This window comes from Perca fluviatilis, chromosome 1 (genome assembly GCF_010015445.1).
Source record: "Perca fluviatilis chromosome 1, GENO_Pfluv_1.0, whole genome shotgun sequence".
Lineage (NCBI taxonomy): Eukaryota > Metazoa > Chordata > Actinopteri > Perciformes > Percidae > Perca > Perca fluviatilis.
In genome coordinates this window covers 19,120,861-19,142,914 of record NC_053112.1, presented here as the reverse complement: position 1 = coordinate 19,142,914, position 22,054 = coordinate 19,120,861, and the positions used below count along the sequence as shown (strand labels likewise).

General features: G+C 40.6%; 1 protein-coding gene across 1 annotated transcript; it reads left to right on the top strand.

The window, feature by feature from the left end:
- Positions 1–251: 251 nt before the first annotated feature.
- cusr (Copper-only SOD repeat protein) lies at positions 252–21,882 on the top strand. The gene is made up of 10 exons (XM_039812164.1): positions 252–513; positions 2,867–4,937; positions 11,887–11,986; positions 14,597–14,674; positions 15,260–15,361; positions 16,066–16,198; positions 16,294–16,408; positions 19,350–19,474; positions 20,913–20,996; positions 21,356–21,882. Exons 1-10 carry the CDS (start codon positions 474–476, stop codon positions 21,445–21,447), a joined length of 2,940 nt encoding a protein of 979 aa, XP_039668098.1. The 5' UTR covers positions 252–473; the 3' UTR covers positions 21,448–21,882.
- The last annotated feature ends 172 nt before the right edge of the window (positions 21,883–22,054 follow it).

The window sequence follows — 22,054 nt, the reverse complement described above, 5'->3', positions numbered from 1 at the left end:
ATATGTCTATATTGCTATATTAAATGGGTTATACTGTGTGCTGTGTTAACAACCACTAAATGTTTCCTTTGCGTTTTGAACTGATTCAGCCAAACAGAACACTATGAATCAACAAGTGTTGTTTTCTCTTGTATATACTTTGCCTTCAGCTGAGCTGAGCGGGAATGGGCCACCTCCACTGGGGCTGCCAAATATTTTTCCTCCCTCCCCTGCCTTCATACATGAGACACTGTCGCCCTGTTGACCAATCACAGGATGACACAGAAAGAGAGCAGCTGTATAACAGAAGCACAACACAGGCTGCATACGTATGACACACTATTGGAGAACACACTTCACCCTTGTTTTGATGCCATTGAACTTCTTATGTTGTAACTACATCTTCAAGGATCTGCAGGACGTTTTTTGTAAAATCATTTCCCTTCTAAATAGACCTTTTCTTTTTGCTGTGTGTCTTTTACACATTAGCCATCATGTGCCTTCTGACAGCTGCCCTGCTGCTTTCTTTACTTGGTGAGTATTTTTACAATCTTTGACCTTTAAATAATGTGCCCCATGGACTTCATGAATGATTTATAGTCAGCAGTCTAATGTTTATGCCAAGGGTTTCCAACCACGTGCCATGGATGACAGAGAGTCTGTGGGTTTTCTGCCAACAGATTAGTTTATTTTGCTCTGGTTGATGTTGTTAGCTACTCATTATCTCAGTTGGAAGGAAACGTCTGCTGGCTCTCTTTTATTCAGTGGCACGTTGCCAAAGATGTATCTTTCTTTCTAATGCTTCGCTTGTTTTGAGACCAATCGTCACATCAGCAGCTCAGTTTTATTGATGAAACCTTAGTAGGTTGCAACTCCCTTCGTGAATCCCACCATGATGTTGAAAGGCTAAACCCAATCTAATTGATTAAATTAGAAACGTGATGTTAGTAAGTACTCAACAACTATAAGTACAGTAAATCCTAAGTATGCAAAATTTGCTGATTTGCACATTTTGGACAACCTGCACTACTATTTCTACTGATCATTTGTAGTCCACAGGAATAAATACTATACAAGGTTTTGTCTTGCGCAGAGAATCTGAGGTTTATCACAGGATAGTATTCAAGACATGAAGATTGACCAGATTGGCCAGCCTGGTTATCTAGCTGTCAAACATTCTAAACTTACACCAAGCCCGTGTCCATGACTTGGGATTGTACAGTTATAGTACAATGTCTCCTCAGGCTCTACTTTCAGAATGGGGTTTGATCCGTTTGATAGCCTGACTATCAAAACAGTGTCATGGTTGTTTTGAAGTTGATATAGTCTGCTATAAACAAGGTTTCTAACGTTTACAACGTAAAGCTTACACATCACATCAGTTATTAGTCAAATTGTTGTGCTTTTAAAAACACTGCAAACTTATAAAAACATGCATTGCATCGTCCTGACAATCTATTTAAAATATAATTCAAATGACAATCCAAACAGAGCTAATGACAATGATTTCAGACCAAGACTATCACATTATGAAAGTTTTTCCACTTTTATCTTTCACTTCAAATGCCATACAGGCAGAATAACATTAAAGAAATGAAAGTGGCCGTTATATATAATATCTAACTGAGAATAGAAACTAAACGGTGCATTCAACCACATTTTCACTTTATGGTGCCTATTGTGTCACCTACCAAGCAGCATAATCTAACTTATTTTGTGATTTTACATTTTTCTGTTACTATTAGTTTTTTTTAACCAGGCAATGTTGTTTAAGTTAAGTTTAATTTTTTTAATTGAGCTTTGGTTTTATTAAGTTTCAGTTTACAAAAAATATTTTCACTGCTCCTTTCTAATTGAATCTTCCACTTTAAAACCTACTTTATTATTATAATTTATTATTATTTAATACTATTAAATTAGTTAATGTAACTTCTTCATACCTTTCATAGTTCTTCAGTAAACACTAGTAATTAATAGTAATAACTAGTATAACTAATAATAACTAATTACTAGTATTAACTAGTCCGAAAACTAGGCCCGAAAGTTAGGTGTGTGCCTGACTTCAACTGCCACTTCAACTGCTTTCATTATTTCAACTATATGTCAAATGTCTCAAATGCGAATTTTCAGCAGCATTGCTGTCAGTCAGGTTTGCCAGTAGTTTCGACCAAAATGTCATGTGATGACATTGAGGTTGATGGATGATGATGATGCGCATGTGTGTATTACATAACATCCATTTAATGGTGTGTGTGCAGAATCTGACACATAAAGGCTGTTTTCACCATCACCTGCTTAATGGAGAAATCTCAGTTTAACACGTGTGACCATGGTTTGGTGACATCAGAACTAATGGAAGCCAATAATTGTCCGATATGCAGTTTATACAAGTGTGATCAGGAAACTTGAAGCCTCCAGGTCACATACAAGGAGAATGGACTTTTCAGCAAAGTAGGATACATCTTGTTTCCATCAGTTAAACCTTTGAAATTAACAGTATTTTTTTTTTGTTCTGGATTTTTTGTAATCAGGAAGAAGGATTGCATTCGATTTTAAGAATGTTTAACCATATTAGACGCAAATTATTATTCCAAGCAGAGTATAATTTTATGCCTTGCAACATGTCTGGAGTTGGCATTCTTGGTCCATGATGAGAATCTTTCACTAACATTAATTTTTTTTTTTTTTTTAACTATAACCATATTGTAATGTGCACAGTTACTATTGGGTCATTGTTTAAACATTGTCAATTGAACATTCAAAAACGTGGGTCAGGGTTTTGCAGGGTCATCCAACATCAGCATTCTCTTTGTTGAGCAGGGTTGTGCATTAACAAGCGTAGGAACCCAGATTACCACCATCACCTTCTTCTTGTCATCCTTTTCAGATTCCATTTCCTGTGTTCAGTATCTGGCACCTCTAAACATGGGAGGTGTCACAGGACAGGTGTACTTTAACTCCACCTCCCAGGTGGCCACTGTCAACGTGTCTGGCGCTGGATCCTGTGGTTCACTTAACTTCTCCATTAGCGAGTTCCCTGTTATGTATGGCCATTATGCTCAGCCCTGTTCTGAAGCAAATATTGGCCCCAGTATGTTCACCTTCACAGCTGGTCCTTCGTCAAACTTCACCATCAACTTGCCAAACAGCTTAAACCTGGATGACGTCTCGCTGACTTTGCAGACATGTAACGGCACTAAAGTATGCACGGTTGTAAGTCAAGGTCAAACACTCATGACTTTTCAGGCCAGGTTCTTTGGGCCCATTGCGGGTAATGTGTACATGCGCTTAAACAGAGGACAGACCAATCCCAGGCTGCTTGCAGACCTAGAAACAATCGGTCAGGTCAGTGCCTCACAAACCAATGTCACTCTCTTTGGATCAACCAGCACTGCTGCAAGCTGTAGTGTTCTTCTTGGAAGCTTAGTTCCCTCAGCTTTGACCAATCTGGGTGTCGTAAAAGTCGGAACCCCTTTACAGCCTGAGAAATCCCGTCTGGACCTGACAAGCTTCAACGTCAACAATCGCTTTCTTCTCCTCCGCATGGGGTCAAGTTACCATTGTGCGCAGATTTATAATGTGCCAGAGAAACAGGTGAGCGCTGTTGTCAATATGAGAGGGATCAAGGGATACTTTATCTTCCGCCAGGCTTCCCCGTTTGATTTGACAGAGTTGACGGTGAACCTGACTAACTTACAGAGCAGAGTTGGCCCTTACCATGTTCACAATTTTCCCGTCCCCTCAGTCAGGTTGCCTGCATCAAGCCGGTGTTCAAATGATAATGTGGGTGGCCACTGGAATCCATTTGGTGTCAACACGAGCGACTCAACATACCCGAAAGTGCCAGGTTCAACCCACGACATGTATGAAATCGGTGACCTTAGCAGCAAGCATATGTCCCTTGCAGGTAAAAACGAGGTGGACATGATGTTCACCGACTTCAGCCTCCCTCTGTTTGGACAGAACAGCATCGTAGGTCGCTCAGTTGTGATTCACCAAACAGATGGTGCCAGGTATGTTTGTGCCAGCATCAGCTATCCCGGTGAAGTGATCGTAGCCAGAGCCAGATTTCAGGGCCTTGTGGTTGGTGAGACCTGGTTCACCCAGCTGACGAACAACCCTGTGTCTGACGTATCCATCTTCACGGATCTGTCATATGGAAATCCCTCAACAACACCTACCATAAACCATAACTGGCATGTTCACATCTTCCCCATCAGCTCAGAGAGGGATGATGATGAAAGGCGCTGCAGCACAACAGGAGGACACTGGAACCCCTTTAACATTAACACAGAAGACAGCAGCTATGCCCGCCTCTGTAGCCCCACCAGTCCCTTATCCTGTGAGGTGGGAGACCTCTCCAGCAAACACAGCACCATCAACCTTGGCACCAGAGTGGGCGGAGTGGAAGCAAAAACCTTTTTCACTGATGTCACTTCCTGGTTGTCAGACTCAGGCATTATCGGTCGTTCTGTGGTTATCCATCAAGCAAATGGAGGAGGGCCAAGGATTGCTTGTGCCAACATCACAATGGTGCGGATCCCCAAAGCTAGCTTAGGTATCTGGTTTGGCTTTCAGACGCCTGGCGGACAGGTCCGGTTCTCCCAGTCTGTCCCACAAGGCCCCACAACTATAAACGTATCCCTGATTAACCTGAAGTCCTCAGCTGGGGGTTACCATATTCACGCACTGCCCATCAAACCTGGCAGTGCAGATCCCTGCTCCGATGCAAACATCCAGGGCCACTTTAACCCATTTGCCTGGAACATATCAAACAGCCCCGCACCTGGAGTTGGCACAGTGGATCAATATGAGATTGGGGACATCAGCGGGAAGTTTGGGAACCTGAATGGCCTCGACCAGACTCAAGCTGCATACATGGACCCTGACATGCCATTAACTGGACCCTACAGCATAGTTGGAAGGTCGCTGGTGATTCACTACTCTAACGGATCAAGGTGAGACCCTGTGTGAATGTATGTTTGTTCCAACCTGATCTCACAGAATTCCGTGAAATGAACACGGCCCCTTAACTCAAAATCTGTGGCAGTGTCACGGAATCGCCGAAGATTTTACACGGCTCCTTAAAAGTCTGTGATGGGCCCACGGAATAATTCCATGAAATGAACAAGGCCCCTTAAGTTAAGGTAAAAGGGTGGGCAGGACAACAAGGGTTTGCGTTTAGGAAAAGAAGAATGGGACGGGCGTATACAGCGGACGGGTTGAGTTTAGGAAAAGAACAATGGACGGTTGGGTTTAGGAAGTGTTGTTTGACCCATCCACCACCCCAACCAACCTCCTTACGTTGATTTTTGGGCTTTCATGCTACTCGCTACCGTTGTCGCTCTTAAAGGAACATGCCGACTTATTGGGAATTTAGCTTATTCACCGTAACCCCCAGAGTAAGACAAGTCGATACATACCCTTCTCATCTCCGTGCGTGCTGTAACGCTGTCTGACGGCTCCAGCATTAGCTTAGCCCAGCACAGATCCTGCAGGTAACTGGTTCCAACTAGCCTACTGCTCCGAATTGTGACAAAAGTGACAAAATAACGCCAACATGTTCCTATTTACATGTTGTGATTTGTAGAGTCACAGCGTGTACAAAAAACAACGTAACATGAGACACAGCCATCTTCTATCTGTAAACAAACCGGGAACTATATTCTCAGACAGGCTTGCTGCGAGCATATCACTCCGCCCAAGTACTATATTCTTCCGCCTGAGAATATAGTTCCCGGTTTGTTTACGGTTAGAAGATGGCTGTGTCTCATGTTACGTTGTTTTTTGTACACACTGTGACTCTACAAATCAAAACATGTAAATAGGAAAATGTTAGCGGTTGCTTATCTGTCACCATTCGAGCAGTAGGATTACTGGAACCATTCACTTGCCTGTTCTGTTATGGGCTGATGCCGCGGCAGCCGGCGAACAGCTTACGTATACGCACAGAGATGAGAAGGGTATGTATCGACTTTTAATCTTACTAGAAATTCTGATCCAATAAGTCAGCATGTTCCTTTAATGCTACATCATCTTCTCATTGACTTTACTTTGGCATTGTTTTCCGCGGTGGCCACACAGAATTTTCACATTTTCCGTCCCACCACCATGTAATGCACTGTTAAAGGTGCTCTTTGGATGCTTTTATATAGACCTTAGTGGTCCCCTAATACTGTATCAGAAGTCTCTTTCCCGAAATTCAGCTTTGGTGCAGAATTACAGCCACTAGAGCCAGTCCCACAATGAGCTTTCCTTAGTATGTGCCATTTCTGTGTCTGTAGCTTTAAATACTATTGAGGAGGAGAGGGGGGGGCAGGGTGGAGGGTGGGGGTGTGGCCTTGACCAACTGCCACTTTGCTCGTTTCGAATGGGCCAAATTCTCTGGTCGGGCAAAGCAGAGAAAGGGGAGGTAATCTTGCTCGTTATGACCTCATAAGGAGCAAGATTCCAGATCGGTCCATCTGAGCTTTCATTTTCTCAAAGGCAGAGCAGGATACCCAGGGCTCTGTTTACACCTATCGCCATTCGTAGACACTGAGGGACCATAGGCAGGCTGGGGGAACACATATTAATGTTAAAAAAACTCATTAAGTGAAATTTTCATGCCATGGGACCTTTAACAGTTTGTGATCATTTCACGGTATTCTGTGAGACCAGGGGCCTCATTTATAAAACTGTGCGTAGATTCTATTCTGAAAGATTTCGTGCACAAAAAAGTCAGAATTTTCATACAAAAAAACAATATTCTGATTTACGCACTCTTCTCGTTATAAATACGGACGTGCGTTACCTTATGCGGTCCTGCACAAGCCTCACGCTCCTCCCATATGGAAGTAATATTTATTCATAATTCAAATTGAAATTCCAAAGAGAAAATGAAGCAAGATCAAATTAAAAATAGTATTATTTTAATTAAAAATAGTATTATTTTACTACACTACTAGGAAAAATCATGCCATAATTAAATGTAAAAGCTTAAATGGAAATACCTAAATTAAAATCTCAAATAGAAAAAAAGAAATAAATTTATTTTAGCCTTTCCCCTTTATAATTTTCAATTTGACATTTTATCTTTTGAATTTTATGTTTTACATTTGACATTGAAATTTTAAGATTCACCTTTTAGATTTCGTTTTAACATTAAGCTTTTCATTTAGAAGTGACAGGTGTCAATTTAAATGAGGAGGAGTGGCCCAAAGGCTGGTGGGAGGGTCCGAAACGACTTCCAACTGACAGCGGTTGATGTGAGTATTATTTGCCGCCGGTAAACAAGCAACCTCAGCCACCGCCAGCTGGCTGTGACCTAAAGCTGCTAAGCTGATTATATACTAGACGCAGCCCAGCTGGCGCTTACAAATGTGACGTCATGAGATCGCCGTGAGTATTTAAAGCCGTTATATCCTAGACGCATCTAAGGTGGCACACGACATTGTGATGTCAAAATGACGTAATATCCGGCCGGCGTGTCCGATTTATGGTGCACAAGCCGAGGTCGCTCACTGCTTTTTTTTTCAGCGGCGCGCGACAAAGTGGAAACAGGAGGCCTGAATGAGTTCGCCGACCAAAACCGGAAATTGTAAAAGGTTTCCAGTTGTTGCCTGCTGCTACCACGGTGAACTCCCGATCAAGATTTTCGTCTGATATTTCACCACTAAATTCATTTCTGAGACTGTTTTATGCGAGAAATTAACTGTGTACAGTTTGAATATGGGCAGTTTTACAAATATTTATGGCCAATTGCACATTTTCTCCGATATGTTGTCGGACTTGGAAGCTCCAGTCTTAGGTGACAGCCAGCTGGCGGTGGCCGGGGTCACTTGCTTACCGGGCGGCCAGTAAAGGATTTTTTACACTAGACGCATCCAAGGTGGCGCGCACCATTGTGACGTCAAAATGACGTAATATCCAACAAAGCGGAAACAGGAGGCCTGAACGAGTGAATCATTGAATCATTGAATAAAATGCTTCGATTTGATTCAATGACCTACTTCGTCGGAGCAAGCCTTTCATTAACCATAAAAGAGCTAATCTTAACCCAGTAAGTTTACCAGAGAGACTTGCAGTCACTCTGAGATTCCTGACATCCGGTTGTCGGTGAACTCATTCAGGCCTCCTGTTTCCACTTTGTCGCACGCCGCTGAAAAAAAAAGAGCCATGCACGACCTCAATGTCAAATGTAAAACATAAAATTCAAAAGATAAAATGTCAAATTGAAAATTGAAAATTATAAAGAAAGGCTAAAATAAAATAATTTCTTTTTTTCTATTTGAGATTTTCCATTTCACATTTAATTATGGCATGATTTTTCCTAGTAGTGTAGTAAAATAATACTATTTTTAATTAAAATAATGCTATATTTTTAATTAAAATAATACTATTTTTAATTAAAATAATACTATATTTTTTATTAAAATAATACTATTTTTTATTAAAATAATACTATTTTTAATTTGATCTTGCTTAATTTTGTCTTTGGACTTTCAATTTGAATTATGAATTAAAGCTGCGAGCAGCGATGGACGGGCCGTCGCGCATCTGCGCGTGTCGGGGTTACCGGTGGACGCCGCTCCTTGCGACCGTGTATTCGTGCGGCACTCAGATGCCGCAAATCGTCAACAATGAAAAGGGAACTCCCTGCCGAGTTCAACGATAGCTCACACAAGACTCTACGTCATACGGTTCATTAGCTGTGAAAAGGGGCGTGGCAAAAGCGTAGGGGGCGGGTCAAACCATCACCAATTAAAAAGGAAGTCTGTGCTGAGTTCAATGATACCTCACATAAGACTCTACCTTAAACGGGTCAAAAGTTATGAAAGGGGGCGTGGCTTAACCATAGGGGGAGGTCAAACCATCACCAATTAAAAAGGAAACTCTCTGCTGAATTCAATTATACCTCACACAAGACTCTACCTTAGATGGGTAAGGTTTTATGAAAGGGGTGGCTTAAGCATAGGGTGGGCCAAACCATCACCAATGAATAAGGAAGTCTATGCTGATTTCAATGATATCTCACACAAGGGCTACATGAAACGGGTCATTAGTTATAAAAGGGGCGTGGCTAAAGCATAGGGTTGGCCAAACCATCACCAATGAAGAAGGAACTCTCTGCTGAGTTCATTGATACCTCACACAAGAGTCAACCTTAAATGGTTCAAATGTTATGAAAGGGGGCGTGGCTTAAGCTTAGGGGGTGGGTCAAACCATCACCAATTAAAAGGAAGTCTGTGCTGAGTTCAATGATACCTCACACAAGGGTCTGCATCAAACGGGTCATTAGTTAGAAAAGGGGGCGTGGCTAAATCTTAGGGGGCGGGCCAAACCATCACCAATGAAGAATGAAGTCTCTGCTGAGTTCAATGACACCTCACACAAGACTCTACCTTAAACGGTTCAAATGTTATGAAAGGTGGCGGGGCCTGAGTAAGTGGGCGTGGTCATATTATAGGGCGGATCAATATCACACGTAGACCACACATTCTGAGTTTCATGTAAGTAGGATGATGTTTGTCATATAAGGCAGATTTCCTGATGCCGGGGCGGCTATGACCAAAAGTCAATTTTGGCCTGTAGGTGTCCTCAGGCCTGGACCCTTGTCAATTGTGAGAAATTTCGGGCAGATACGACAACGTACACTCAAGTTACAACAAGTTCTTTGTTCATTGCTAAACACTCAAAATGGCCGCCACGCCCACACCGTCTGACGAAAAGTTTTTCTTTTAATAACTTTTCATCGTTAAGGTGTTGAGATGGTACAGACCAAGTTTGAAGTCCATCGGATGAAATCTCTAGGAGGAGTTCGTTAAAGTATAGCACCTTGACTTTTAGGCCTACTTCCTGTTGCCACTAGGGGGCGCTATGACTTTAAGTAAATATCGGCCTTTATTTGTGCTCAGGGTTGGACTCTTATGAATCGTGAAAAGTTTCGGTAGTTATCGGACAACACGTTACTCGAAGTTACACCCACTTCCTGTTTGGGGCGAACGCACAAAATGGCTGCCCTGTCACGGCCACGCCTTATGACGAAAAGTTTTTCTTTTAACAACTTTTCATATTTAACGTCTTAAGATGGCACAGACCGAGTTTGAAGTTGATCGGATGAAATCTCTAGGAGGAGTTCGTTAAAATACGACATGTGGAAATGGCCAAAATCGCACTAATTTTGAACTTTGAAATCAAAATGGCGGACTTCCTGTTGGGTTTAGGGTATGGCTCTAATGACGTTTTTTGTACAACTTGACATATTACATATGTGTACCAAGTTTCGTGAGTCTATGTTAAACGCACTGCAGGGGCTCAATTTTCTTAACTTTCTAGGGGGCGCTAGCGAGCCATTTTTGTGCGCCCGAAACCCTTAAAATACGTAAATTTTCACCAGACTTGATGCCTCAAAAAGTCAATTCATTTGATGGGAAAAGAATAGAAAGAAACAATAATTCCTTCGCCGCTGTCGGCGCTCGGGCCCTAATAAATATTCCCTCCATACTCCCAGGGTCGTCCCATATTTGTCCTAATAAGGTCCATGTTAATCAATCGATGAATATTCCAGCCTTGAAAGGAGACCTTCATCACCAGTCACGAAACGGAAAAATGGGGGAAAAAAACATGATTCAGTGATTGTGAGATCGAGGTGCTCCTAACAGAGGTAGAACATCGGAACAAAATCCTGTTTGGAAGCCTTAACCCTTGTGTGGTGTTCATATTTTTGTTACACAGCCTTAATACTTTTACAGCTAATTTACAGATTTAGCTCAATTACCAATGATATATACATCATTTATGGTTCATATTTGCCATTTACCCCTGTGAGATCACATTTATGATCATATGATAATTTTCGTTTTTTGTGAGAAAGCAAGGAAATTCAATTAATAAAAAGGTAAAAAATAGAATTATCATTATTAGTCCTTATTTCTTAGAACTTAATCAAAACAGGTGAAAGTGCTTGAAGGTGCAGAAAGACAGCATCCCACACAGAGACACTTACAATCAGACACGACCACATAAAGACGCACAGACACACTCACACACACACACACACACACACACACACAGACACACACACACACACACACATCAAACAAACACAGCGCATTTCACGGGGAGAGGCAGGGGAGAGCAGCAGAGGAAAAGCGCATTTCCTCCGATGCCCTGGATCCCCTGCCTCTCCCCGTTGCTGGCAGCCCCTCACTGGGTGCCGCGACCGGCTCTGGGTCGTCTTAAGAACGGGATTGTTGGGTTCAGGAAAACAAAAACTGGGTTAGGTTCGGAAAACAGGGATACAATCGGAGTTCACTAAAACACAGTCTGCAAAACCTTGGGAGCATTACGCACAATCACATGCATGGTCAAAAGGTTGCGGAAAACTGGGAACAAGTTAACGCATCTTTATAAATCCCGATTATTGCGAGGAATATTGCGACAACAAATTTCACCCTGCATCACGCAACTTTTTCTTGCGTAACAGGTTTTATAAATGTGGCACCAGGCTGGTTTGTTCTTTTTAGCGAGAAAGAAAAGAGAGTTAAAGTGAAAAGAGAAGTACAAGTGAAATAGCCTATTTCGTCATATATATATCATATGACGAAATAGGCTATTTCACTTGTAAGATGACCACATGTTCCAATATCTAAACAAGAAGTGGTGAGCACTGTGAATACTCTTTTCCTTTCATATACATCATTACTGCCAAACTATTGAGGGTAAATACAGGATGTCATAGACATCTTCCCCATGCTTTGTATCGTAAACAAACAGAATATCTTCATCCTTCATTGAGAATGACTCAGCAAAATATTGTGAATAACATTCTAAAGGTTAACTGCGGGATTTGGTTTTGCTCACCTTGTAATTTTTGTGTCTTTCTGTGCATGTGTGTGTATGCATGTGTGTGTGTTTTCTGTACAGAATGCAGTGTGCAGACGTCTTAGCTGGCAGAGATACAGATGGACAATGGATCCTTGCCAAGGCTGTTTTCAACGGCACAGTGACTGGGACAGTCAAAATGGTAAGAACCAACAACAGTCTTTTCCACTAAATGCCATTTTATTATACTTAGCTGTATGCACTTTCTACATCAGTATTTCAATCAGGAGAGACTTTGTTGCAGATATGCAAACATTTATTTGTAAGTTAGCCTACAAGTGCAAAGTAAGAAAACACATAAACTTTGGAGATTAGACTCCATCGTAGAAGGGGTACATATATATTTTAGAGGTTTAGAGAAAACCAAACATATTCCCCAATGGAGTCTAGACTCTGGTGGTGGAGGGAGCCGTCAGCCGGGAGAAGACCGAGAACACCGTGGTTGAAGACGCCTGGAGGTAGAAGGGGTCGCACTCTCGTCTGAAAAGACAACTGACAGAAGCAGGAGAGAGAACAAATTTAAAACATGGTAGTCATGCTGTGATTGGCTTGAACATACCTGCCCGATTCTGATTGGTTTACAAGAACGTAACACCCAACAACCAGCTGATCAGTTTAAAAGAAGAGAGTTAACGTAAATGAAGTCTCCCTGACAGAATTTACGCTGAGCTACATTTGTGCTAATCTGTCTATTTTGTTCAACACATACAATTTTCAGGGTGGGTCAAAGGGTACGGGTGGGGATGAGGGGCCAGTTTTGGAAAATGATATTTCAACATTTCAACACTGCTTACAAGGCTTGACTTCCCTTGCTTCTTCAGTGGGTTTGTGATTCACAAATTGTGAAAAGGTGGTTCACATTGTGTAGGCCTATTTGTGCATGAAATAGGATACATTGCCTATTGAGGTGTGTTTTTGTAGACATGTGCAGTAGTTTTCAACGTCACTGGTGGAACTGAATGTCCGCAAACTCTATGTTTGTTTTTGTTTTGGGCTGAGTATGCAGCACTTAAATACGTAATAGGGATGGTCTAACTTTGATCACACCCAAACCATTGTTTGTTGCACCATCCCTTTTTTTTTAAGATAAATAACTCTTCATAAAATGTTTGAACCATTGAGGAAACGATACTAACAAAACGTATCTATTGTCTCGTGGATAATGACACATTCCTGGCTCCAAAACGAATTCCTTTTCTACAGAAGTCTTTGGGGATATGACCCTACTTCTCATTTTAATTATTACCTCAGTAAACATTTTCCTAACGAGTTTCTGGTCGCGCCGACCTGTCAGTCAGAACATCCTCCTCAGCGCCTTCCTTTTTGTTAAAATTTGGTCACTTCTGGTTGTAAACTACCAAAATGACGACAGCCAAAAAACTCCCGGCTTCAAAACAACAAACACAAAATAATTGGTGACGTCACTGATGCAACGTCCATTATTTTTACAGTCTATGGTCTTGCGTCTCAGTCTGTTTAGTTGTAAGATGTAGATTTTGATAATGAGTGGAACAACATCAAAACATTTTTTTCTGTTGACTGGAGGGCAAATGATGTCCTCCTGTCCATAATTGCTGAAGGCAGGCCTGTGATATAGTAGTATTCCTGTAAGCTCTATTAAATTTTTGATTTGTGGAGTTCCCGCCAAACTGCCCAAATTTGTATTTTCATTCCGGCATCAGCGAAAGTTATTTTCAGCAAAATAGTTAGATTGAGAAAAAACAATGTGGTCATTTTCATATTTCAACATTTCAACACTGCTTACAAGGCTTGACTTCCCTTGCTTCTTCAGTGGGTTTGTGATTCACAAATTGTGAAAAGGTGGTTCACATTGTGTAGGCCTATTTGTGCATGAAGTAGGATACATTGCCTATTTAGAGGCAGAGTAACATTGTCATTTGCATTGAAAATGGGTTAGACATGTAAAGCATCATCCTCCATAATGAGAATAAGATACTCGGCCTTTGTCTGTAAGTTGACTACAGTACATTTCAACATTGACATTGTAAAATTGATTTCCCTAATTAATAAGGTCAGATATCACGAACGTGAAAATCACCCAGCCCAGCTCATCACCAGAAACTAAGTTTTGAGATTTCCACATGACAGCAGCAAACTGTACAAATCAGAATCCAACGGTTGTCTCTGACAGCCACAGAACACATACAAGGTTTTCTCTCCTGCTAACTTATTAGGATCCAAGCTGCCACAAAAACATGACAAGTATTTCTGCTACACTGGAAAGACAGTGCATTAATTATGCCCGTGGCGGGTTGCATCAAGAGCCATGGGAAGCAGGGGCGGGATCTTTAGCTTAGCTTAGCATTTGTTTGCTGGCTAGTTAAACCTACAGGCCCTCTGAACTAGGAAGCTCCCCAAGGGAACAGCTGTCTCTGTCAGCCTCCCTCCAGAGGCCCCATACTGAGCTCTGCACAACATCTTTGGATAAGAGCTTGGAATACTGTATCTCTTAAGAGGCTATCATCAAGCATAGTGTGGGGAATTAAACATTGTCACTCAATTTGGTAAGGCAGATTTAACTGATAGTCACAGATTGAGTGTAACAATGACTTAACAGGTTACAATGCTAAATCCCCACTGTTAACACTGTCCCCATTTTAACTGCCTTTATTTTTCAGCAAAACAAGCACCCAGTTCTGGTGGAACTATTTACTATGTGAGTTTGACAGTGCACGTTCATTCCGCCTCTCTGTCTACTAATATTGGACATGTTGAATGTTCTTTCTCCCAGCACCAACAGATATTTCCTGATGGGAGTAACAGTGATGTCACACTGGAGGTGACCCTTCAGTCATCGACAGGACAACATGTAAGTACAGTCATGTAAAAGGCCAATTAATATATATATATATATATATATATATATATATATATATATATATATATATATATAAACACATTTTTGTTTTTGTCACTTTATTTCACCAATAAAAAATAAATAAATAAAAGAACATTCACATCCAGTGCCAGGTAGAAACACTGCGTTAGAAATGGGATAAATTTAACACCCACAAGCGCTGCCACGTTGAAGCACATGTCTAGGCTTGTGCCTGAAAGGGAGGAAACACTTGCAACAAACACACACACACACACACACACACACACACACACACACACACACACACACACACGCACACACACACACAGATCCAAGTTGATATTGCCAGAGTTGATTTCATGAAAGGAACAAAAGAGATGTGTTAAATTCCACTTTTACTCAGAATTTGAATCCAGAGAAATTGCCTTTGAATGCAGAAGGATCAGGAAGAGATTGTAAATGTGTATGATTCTCTGTGGATTTACGAGACACACTGAAACCACATCAGGTTTATGTGGTTTCAGTGTGTCTCGTAAATATGTGCACACACTCACACTTGTATTACACAACCCACAGACAAGTGTGGCATCCATGTTCATCACAAGCAACTGGGTCACCGACACCCGCCAGTGCAGCGGTGTGGGAAGCACATTCAATCCCTTCAACATGACATCAATGGTGAGACCAGCCTGTCTCTTATTCTCCTGATTCTCAAAGTGTACTGCTCTGGAAGGCTGATACTGTACAAGTACTTACAGTATTGAAGATGATAAGTGCTTTAGTATTCTGGACTGTTTAGGGCATTTTCAATTCTCTGGTTTCAATTCAGATTTAATGCAGAGCTTTATTGCAGACCTGTTTGCTTATATTAGGTAATTCAAGTATTTAATTTGTATGTAGATTTTTACGTGGCATAGAAGGAAATAGAAGGACATTTCTGTCTTGTCTTAGGTTACTTTTATCTGGCCAATCACGTAACTTTGTTTAATCTCTGGAAAGTAATGTAGTTCCTCCCAGTTTTATCAAATTGTTCTGTTTGTACTTGTATGACATCATAATCAAATGTTTTTACTCTTAATTATAGAATATATAGTAATTTGTGAAATGACTTGGACTTTTGCAAGAATGGCTTTCTTAATTGGATTTATGGTTTAGAAATGTAATTGAACATTTCCAATGCAAATGTTTTTTGTTAATAATCAATGCCTGGAGATGTTACAAGGACATTTGTATTCACCCCAATCAAGCACTTGTTGTAAGTCAAAACTTTCAAGCAGCGAAGAGAAGGAAACATTACAAATCAAATAACATGCAATGGTGCCAATACTTGCACTTTTGTGGTTAATGTGTAATCCACTTCCTTCTTTCTATTCCCCCTTCAGAGCTCCAGCTGTTCACTATCAAACCAGCTGAGCTGTGTGGTGGGAGAGGTGTCCGCAAGGCAAGGCCCAGTCAGCCTGACTCAGGGACAGCTCTTCACTGACAGCAACATCCAGCTCTCTGGAGACAACACAGGTACCACACTGACATAGTTTTTTTTCCCCCAAGTGTATTTAGCAGTGATGAGAATTAAAGCTTTCAATAAAACCTAATGTTATCTGTGTTTGTAGTGGTCCACAGATCTGTACAGCTGAAGAATGGAGACAGCATCATCGCATGTGCCAACATCCTCCCAGAATCCCCTTCAGCAGGGCAGACCTTTCCCACCGTGACTAACTTCAGCAGGTGACTGTAGTAAAATATAATCATGTTAAATTGAAATGAATAATACACTTTCAGCAGAATCTTTTGGCAAATGTTCAATAATTAGAAAATAAGAACCTAAAGTCATTGGTCATCTGCGGTGGGAAGAAACACTACAGAAGTGAGGTGTGTTTTTGTAGACATGTGCAGTAGTTTTCAACGTCACTGGTGGAACTGAATGTCTGCAAACTCTATGTTTGTTTTTGTTTTGGGCTGAGTATGCAGCACTTAAATACTTAATAGGGATGGTCTAACTTTGATTACACTCAAACCATTGTTTGTTGCACCATCCCTTTTTTTTAAGATAAATAACTCTTCATAAAATGTTTGAACCATTGGGGAAACGATACTAACGAAACGTATCTATTGTCTCGTGGATTATGACACATTCCTGGCTCCAAAACGAAGTCCTTTTCTACAGAAGTCTTTGGGGATATGACCCTACTTCTCATTTTAATTATTACCTCAGTAAACATTTTCCTAACGAGTTTCTGGTCGCGCCGACCTGTCAGTCAGAACATCCTCCTCAGCGCCTTCCTTTTTGTTAAAATTTGGTCACTTCTGGTTGTAAACTACCAAAATGACGACAGCCAAAAAACTCCCGGCTTCAAAACAACAAACACAAACTAATTGGTGACGTCACTGATGCAACGTCCATTATTTTTACAGTCTATGGTCTTGCGTCTCAGTCTGTTTAGTTGTAAGATGTAGATTTTGATAATGAGTGGAACAACATCAAAACATTTTTTTCTGTTGACTGGAGGGCAGGGTTCGAATTATCTTTTTGTCTTTAAGGGGGTCTCTCTATCTCATAAAAAAAAGTTGGCACACCCCGCACATGGCCTAACGAGTGGCGCTTTTGCGCAGTATATGCTCACAGCTGAGATGTTCACAAGTCATTTTTTGGAAGTCCAAGTCGAGTCTCAAGTCTTTGAGGGGCAAGTTCAAGTCAAGTCTCAAGTCTCTGGCCATTTGATCTGATCCTATAAATCGTATGAATTAAAAGCATGTCCAGACAGTACAGCATTAACATCAGTTGTAGGATAACTTTATGGGGTCTATTTAACACATCCTCTAGCCCTCGGACCTGGTGAAATAATAACCTAAGTCTGTCACATCAAATGGATATACAACTATAAAGATACAATGTGCCTGTTCCCAGCATTAGCGCAACACTTTGCGATGGTTAGCTTGTTTCCTTTGATGATATATGCTAAATGTAACGTCTCTTTCATTCAAAAAAATGTCTAATGTCGAAGTGGAAATCAAGAGAATAGTGGCAGCGCCACACCAGTTAGGCTACAGAACAACATGCATCTCAGTGTCAGTCCAAATTACGCACGATAAGTAGTTTGAAGTCACTGATGTAATGCCATTTATATATTTTGTAAGTGTTAGTAGGCTCAGTGAAACGGAGTCCAGCGCGAGGGAGACCCGACTCAGAGGAGGCGACGTTAGAGGTTAGCCCACGGATCCGCTGCGCCACGCATGGATGAAATAGTAAATCGGACTAGGTACAGTAACAGAAATATGTGCCGAATTAAGACCCAGTGTTTGGTGGACCGGGGTACACCTTGTACACTTAAAGCCTCAAATCATCCACGGGATAAATTACGCATCACATGAGTTTGCCCACCCGACACAGCGTTTGTTCCTGGGGAGATGGATCCTGTGCGTCCCGCCTCCTGTGCGCCATGGATGTCTGAGGCTCAGCTACTGCTACAGGCAGATTATATCTTTATAGTTATAACTATAAAGATATAATCTGCCTCTTCCCAGCATTAGCACAGCACTTTGCGACGATGGTTACCTTGTTACCTATGACGATATATGCTAAATGTAACGTCTCTTTTACATTAGCGTGTGACTGACCTATATTAGGTGCGTTTTGAGATGCCTGATGAAGTCCGGCGTTGTTGATCCGGCATCATTTATCTTGGTGCCACATACCTTGCATGTAGCTGTTGGTGTTGGCTTACTTCCACTGTTTACAAAGTTATTGAAAACAAAACTAATGACAAAAGGCACAACTCTGGGAGGACTTGGTATTTTCTGATTCTAAATCTGCAATTATTTTTTGTTTTTTGGTGGTAAAACCGAAACTTGTCAGGGCCGAAAATGAATTCGGCGCATGTTACCTTTTTTTCGGTGGCATAACTGACAGTGATATTTATATGTATTGGTATTTACCTCAAAAGCACATTAAGCTAAAAGCAAGGTCACTTCTTCGGACTTGCGAGTGCTGTGAAATCGATCGTATGCGGTTTGCTCACGTAGCCTGGTGGTGAAGTGCAGTCATGCTGCGTTCATGAGCGTAGGGTAGGCTCTGGTCTACGTATAGCCTGTATTTTAATTTAACGTCTTAATGGTAAGAGATCGCACAGGGATGGATAATGAGCGTTGATTAAGATTAAATTACAATGCCACATATGGCAGACACCTTCAGATATGAGAGACCCCCTCAGATTTCTGACTTTGGTGCTTTCATGGGAGCCAGTCCTCACTCTATGGGAGCTCGGCTCCCTCTGGCTCCCACGTAATTCGAACACTGCTGGAGGGTCATTCAATCTAACTAACAAATTAGATTAAAACTGAGAGGCTGATCAAATGCCCTTTAAATGGATTCCAGCTAATTTGGCATGAGTTAACATTCATAAATGGATGATCTATTCAGCGTTTACTATCCACATAAACTCAAAGTGACTTGATCATTTCTTAATTTTGAGCAACAGGAATTCATGATACATCCAACAAACATGATCATAAAGTGTTACTGAGAAATCATTACAATCTCTGAAGTACAATGCACCGTTGTTTGATATCTGGATTGGATAAGAGGAAATACACTGAATAAAATGTTTTTCCTAGTATTTTCCAGTAATTATGATATTACAAAGTCGCTATTTTATTTCTTTTTGCCCAGATATGACTTCCGTAAGAGGGTTGCAGATGTCCTGCAGTTGGAGACAGCGAGAGTCACCATCCTGCCCACCTCTCCCAGGTCTGCAGTTGCTGGAGTATGTCAGCAAGTCGACTTCATGATATCTGGTAAGAAGCCCTCTAAAAAATGAAGGTCCCCTATAAGACTTAGACTTAGACTTCTCTTTATTGATCCTTTTGGGATGACTCCCGCAAGGAAATTGGATTTCCAGCAGCAGATTTCAGCAGCTTACAAAACACTTGTATAGAAAATAAAGAGGTATAAAAAATACAATACAGTATAACAATAACAATAAACTTTTAGCTAAATATAGGAAGTAAATAAACAGTAAAAAACAACAAACTACAGATAAATAAAGATAGATATATAGGACTGTGTATGGCATTGTGTTATTATACAGTGAATAAATGACATTTAGCATAAATTAGCAGTTAAGAGCAGTTAGAGTTTCCAGGTATGTGAGTAGATTATTAATTAATTGCACAGTGAATCATTAGTTTGAAGTTTTCCCCCAATTAGGAAATGATCGACAATAATCATCAATTCAATCTTATGATCAGGTTAACAAGTAAACATGTGGCTGAGGGGGCACCCTAGGATGATCATGTTTAATAACCATGTTTTATTTTGCTTGTTGTTCTAATTCTATTATTAATGGGACGTAACCTAGGGTGACACGGCACCCCCAACACATTAAGCGACTTTGAGTCTATGAAAAGCGCTATATAAATTCAATTTATTATTATTATTATTTGATGCCCTAGGCAATCGCCTAGGTCGCCTATAGCAAGTGCTGGCCCTGTGTGTGAGATATAATCTGAATCTATGGGGCTGCACGGACAGCATCTATAAGTCTATAAATCTTCAGCTACTTCAGGCTTCTAGGACCTATCTGGGCAAGCTGTGTGCCCAGTGCCGTGTTCATCAGGCTGACAATGAACAATTACGGGCATTGAAAAATCTTTAGAAAACCTGAAAAATTGCTCAGTAACCTGATGCTGGAATTGAGTGTCTGTGTGTCTCATTTTCTGTCCCTTACACTATCCCACGGCGGAACAGAGAAGTATCTGTACAGAGGTTTCACACAGTATAGCACAGGACAGTCATTTATGCCCTCACAAGTCTCCCACAAGGTGGAGAGTTTACTATTGCCATTACTGAGAGAAGGCTTCCTTTACCATGATATTAAGTATATTAGTACAGCAGCAAGCAGCACATAAGAGAATATGAGACGTGTGGTGATGATAACATTTTCTGTGCTTGAGAGTGATCTTTGTCTGAAGCAAAAGTATGTGCAAAGCAATCACACACACTTGACAACCAACTGACAGGAAAACTTGCTATGTAATAGTAGTAGGCTACGGTATTTGTTATTTCTGAAACATTTAAAGTACACTGCAGCATTTGGTATATCATCATCTGACCTAGTCATGCAAAATTCGTAAGTCCATAACTACATTTAGACTCAGCTCATTAATTATAACATATCAGTAATCGGTCAGTCTGTGTGTAATTAATCATTGTCACATTGTCTGTACCTTAAAGGGGATGTCAGCACTGAACTTCTGCAGTCTGTCAAAACCAGCAAGAATATGGGCATGTTCAGAGAGTCTGACAAATGTACTAAAAGTAAGTGCGCTCCATAATCATAGCAACAACATAAGGATAATAACATAGAAAAGAAATGTGCATACCCAATGCCATGTTTTCAAAGATCATTCTTATTACATTGATGCATTACTTCTAAGCAAACCTCTTGTCTGATTTGGTTTATGAATTTTTTATGAGCACTTGAAGGCAGCATTTGTTTTCAACTGGATAGCTACAGGAGTGTATTTGCTTCATTTTAATAAGATGATCTTGGAGTACAAACGTAGCACACACTTAGTCATAGTTCTCTTTTAACTGAGTTCCATTCCTTATGTAATAATAACAAGGATAAACATAAAGAATAACCTGTGGTGACCTTTCTGATGTGATGCCTTCAGGAAATGCAGGTCCGCTGCTGATACCAGGAACCTTCCTTCTTTGCTTGATGTTTGCTGCCACCTACCTGCTGCCATCCACAGTTTATGTATAGCTCAGCCACATCATCAGCAGGGATACATGGATCCTTATATTGTAAAACTGTGAATATGATTATGAAATGTATCCCACCAAATGATAATCTGATTTATTATCAAGCAAATAATAACTTTTTCTTTGTGCAAGTTACATTTTGTAGTAATCATTTTAGGCAACAATATATTCATTATAAATGTTCAGTGTAGCCTTTATAGAAATGCTCATATTTGTTTTATATTTACTTTTCTTTATGTATCAATCAATCAATCAATCAATCAATCAATCAATCAATCAATCAATCAATCAATCATTTATCATGTGAAAGTATCTGTCAGTTCCTTCAATATATGCATTAACAGTAATAGTATGTTTATGTATAAAGACATATTCATGGCAAAAATCTGTGTGTAAATATCTGGAAAACTGTGATTAAAATATAAAAATGTTTGTATGCCTTGTGCCAATAATCTGTGATTTTTTTCCTTAAACATCTCAGAAAGTGTGTGAGCATAGAGTAGCCTATGTGGTAGTACAATAAACTGCGAAGCATTTTAAGTTTCAGTTAGCCTACTTTTATAAAGTGACTTGGTATTTCTTTTACACAGCGATTCAATAATATCAGT

Bases quoted from the DNA above. Each gene is read 5' to 3' on its own strand.
- cusr (XM_039812164.1), top strand. From the start codon at position 474: ATGTGCCTTCTGACAGCTGCCCTGCTGCTTTCTTTACTTG. The intron at 4,938-11,886 runs GTGAGACCCTGT...TTTTCTGTACAG, and splicing joins CACTACTCTAACGGATCAAG to AATGCAGTGTGCAGACGTCT. The intron at 11,987-14,596 runs GTAAGAACCAAC...TCTTTCTCCCAG, and splicing joins TGACTGGGACAGTCAAAATG to CACCAACAGATATTTCCTGA.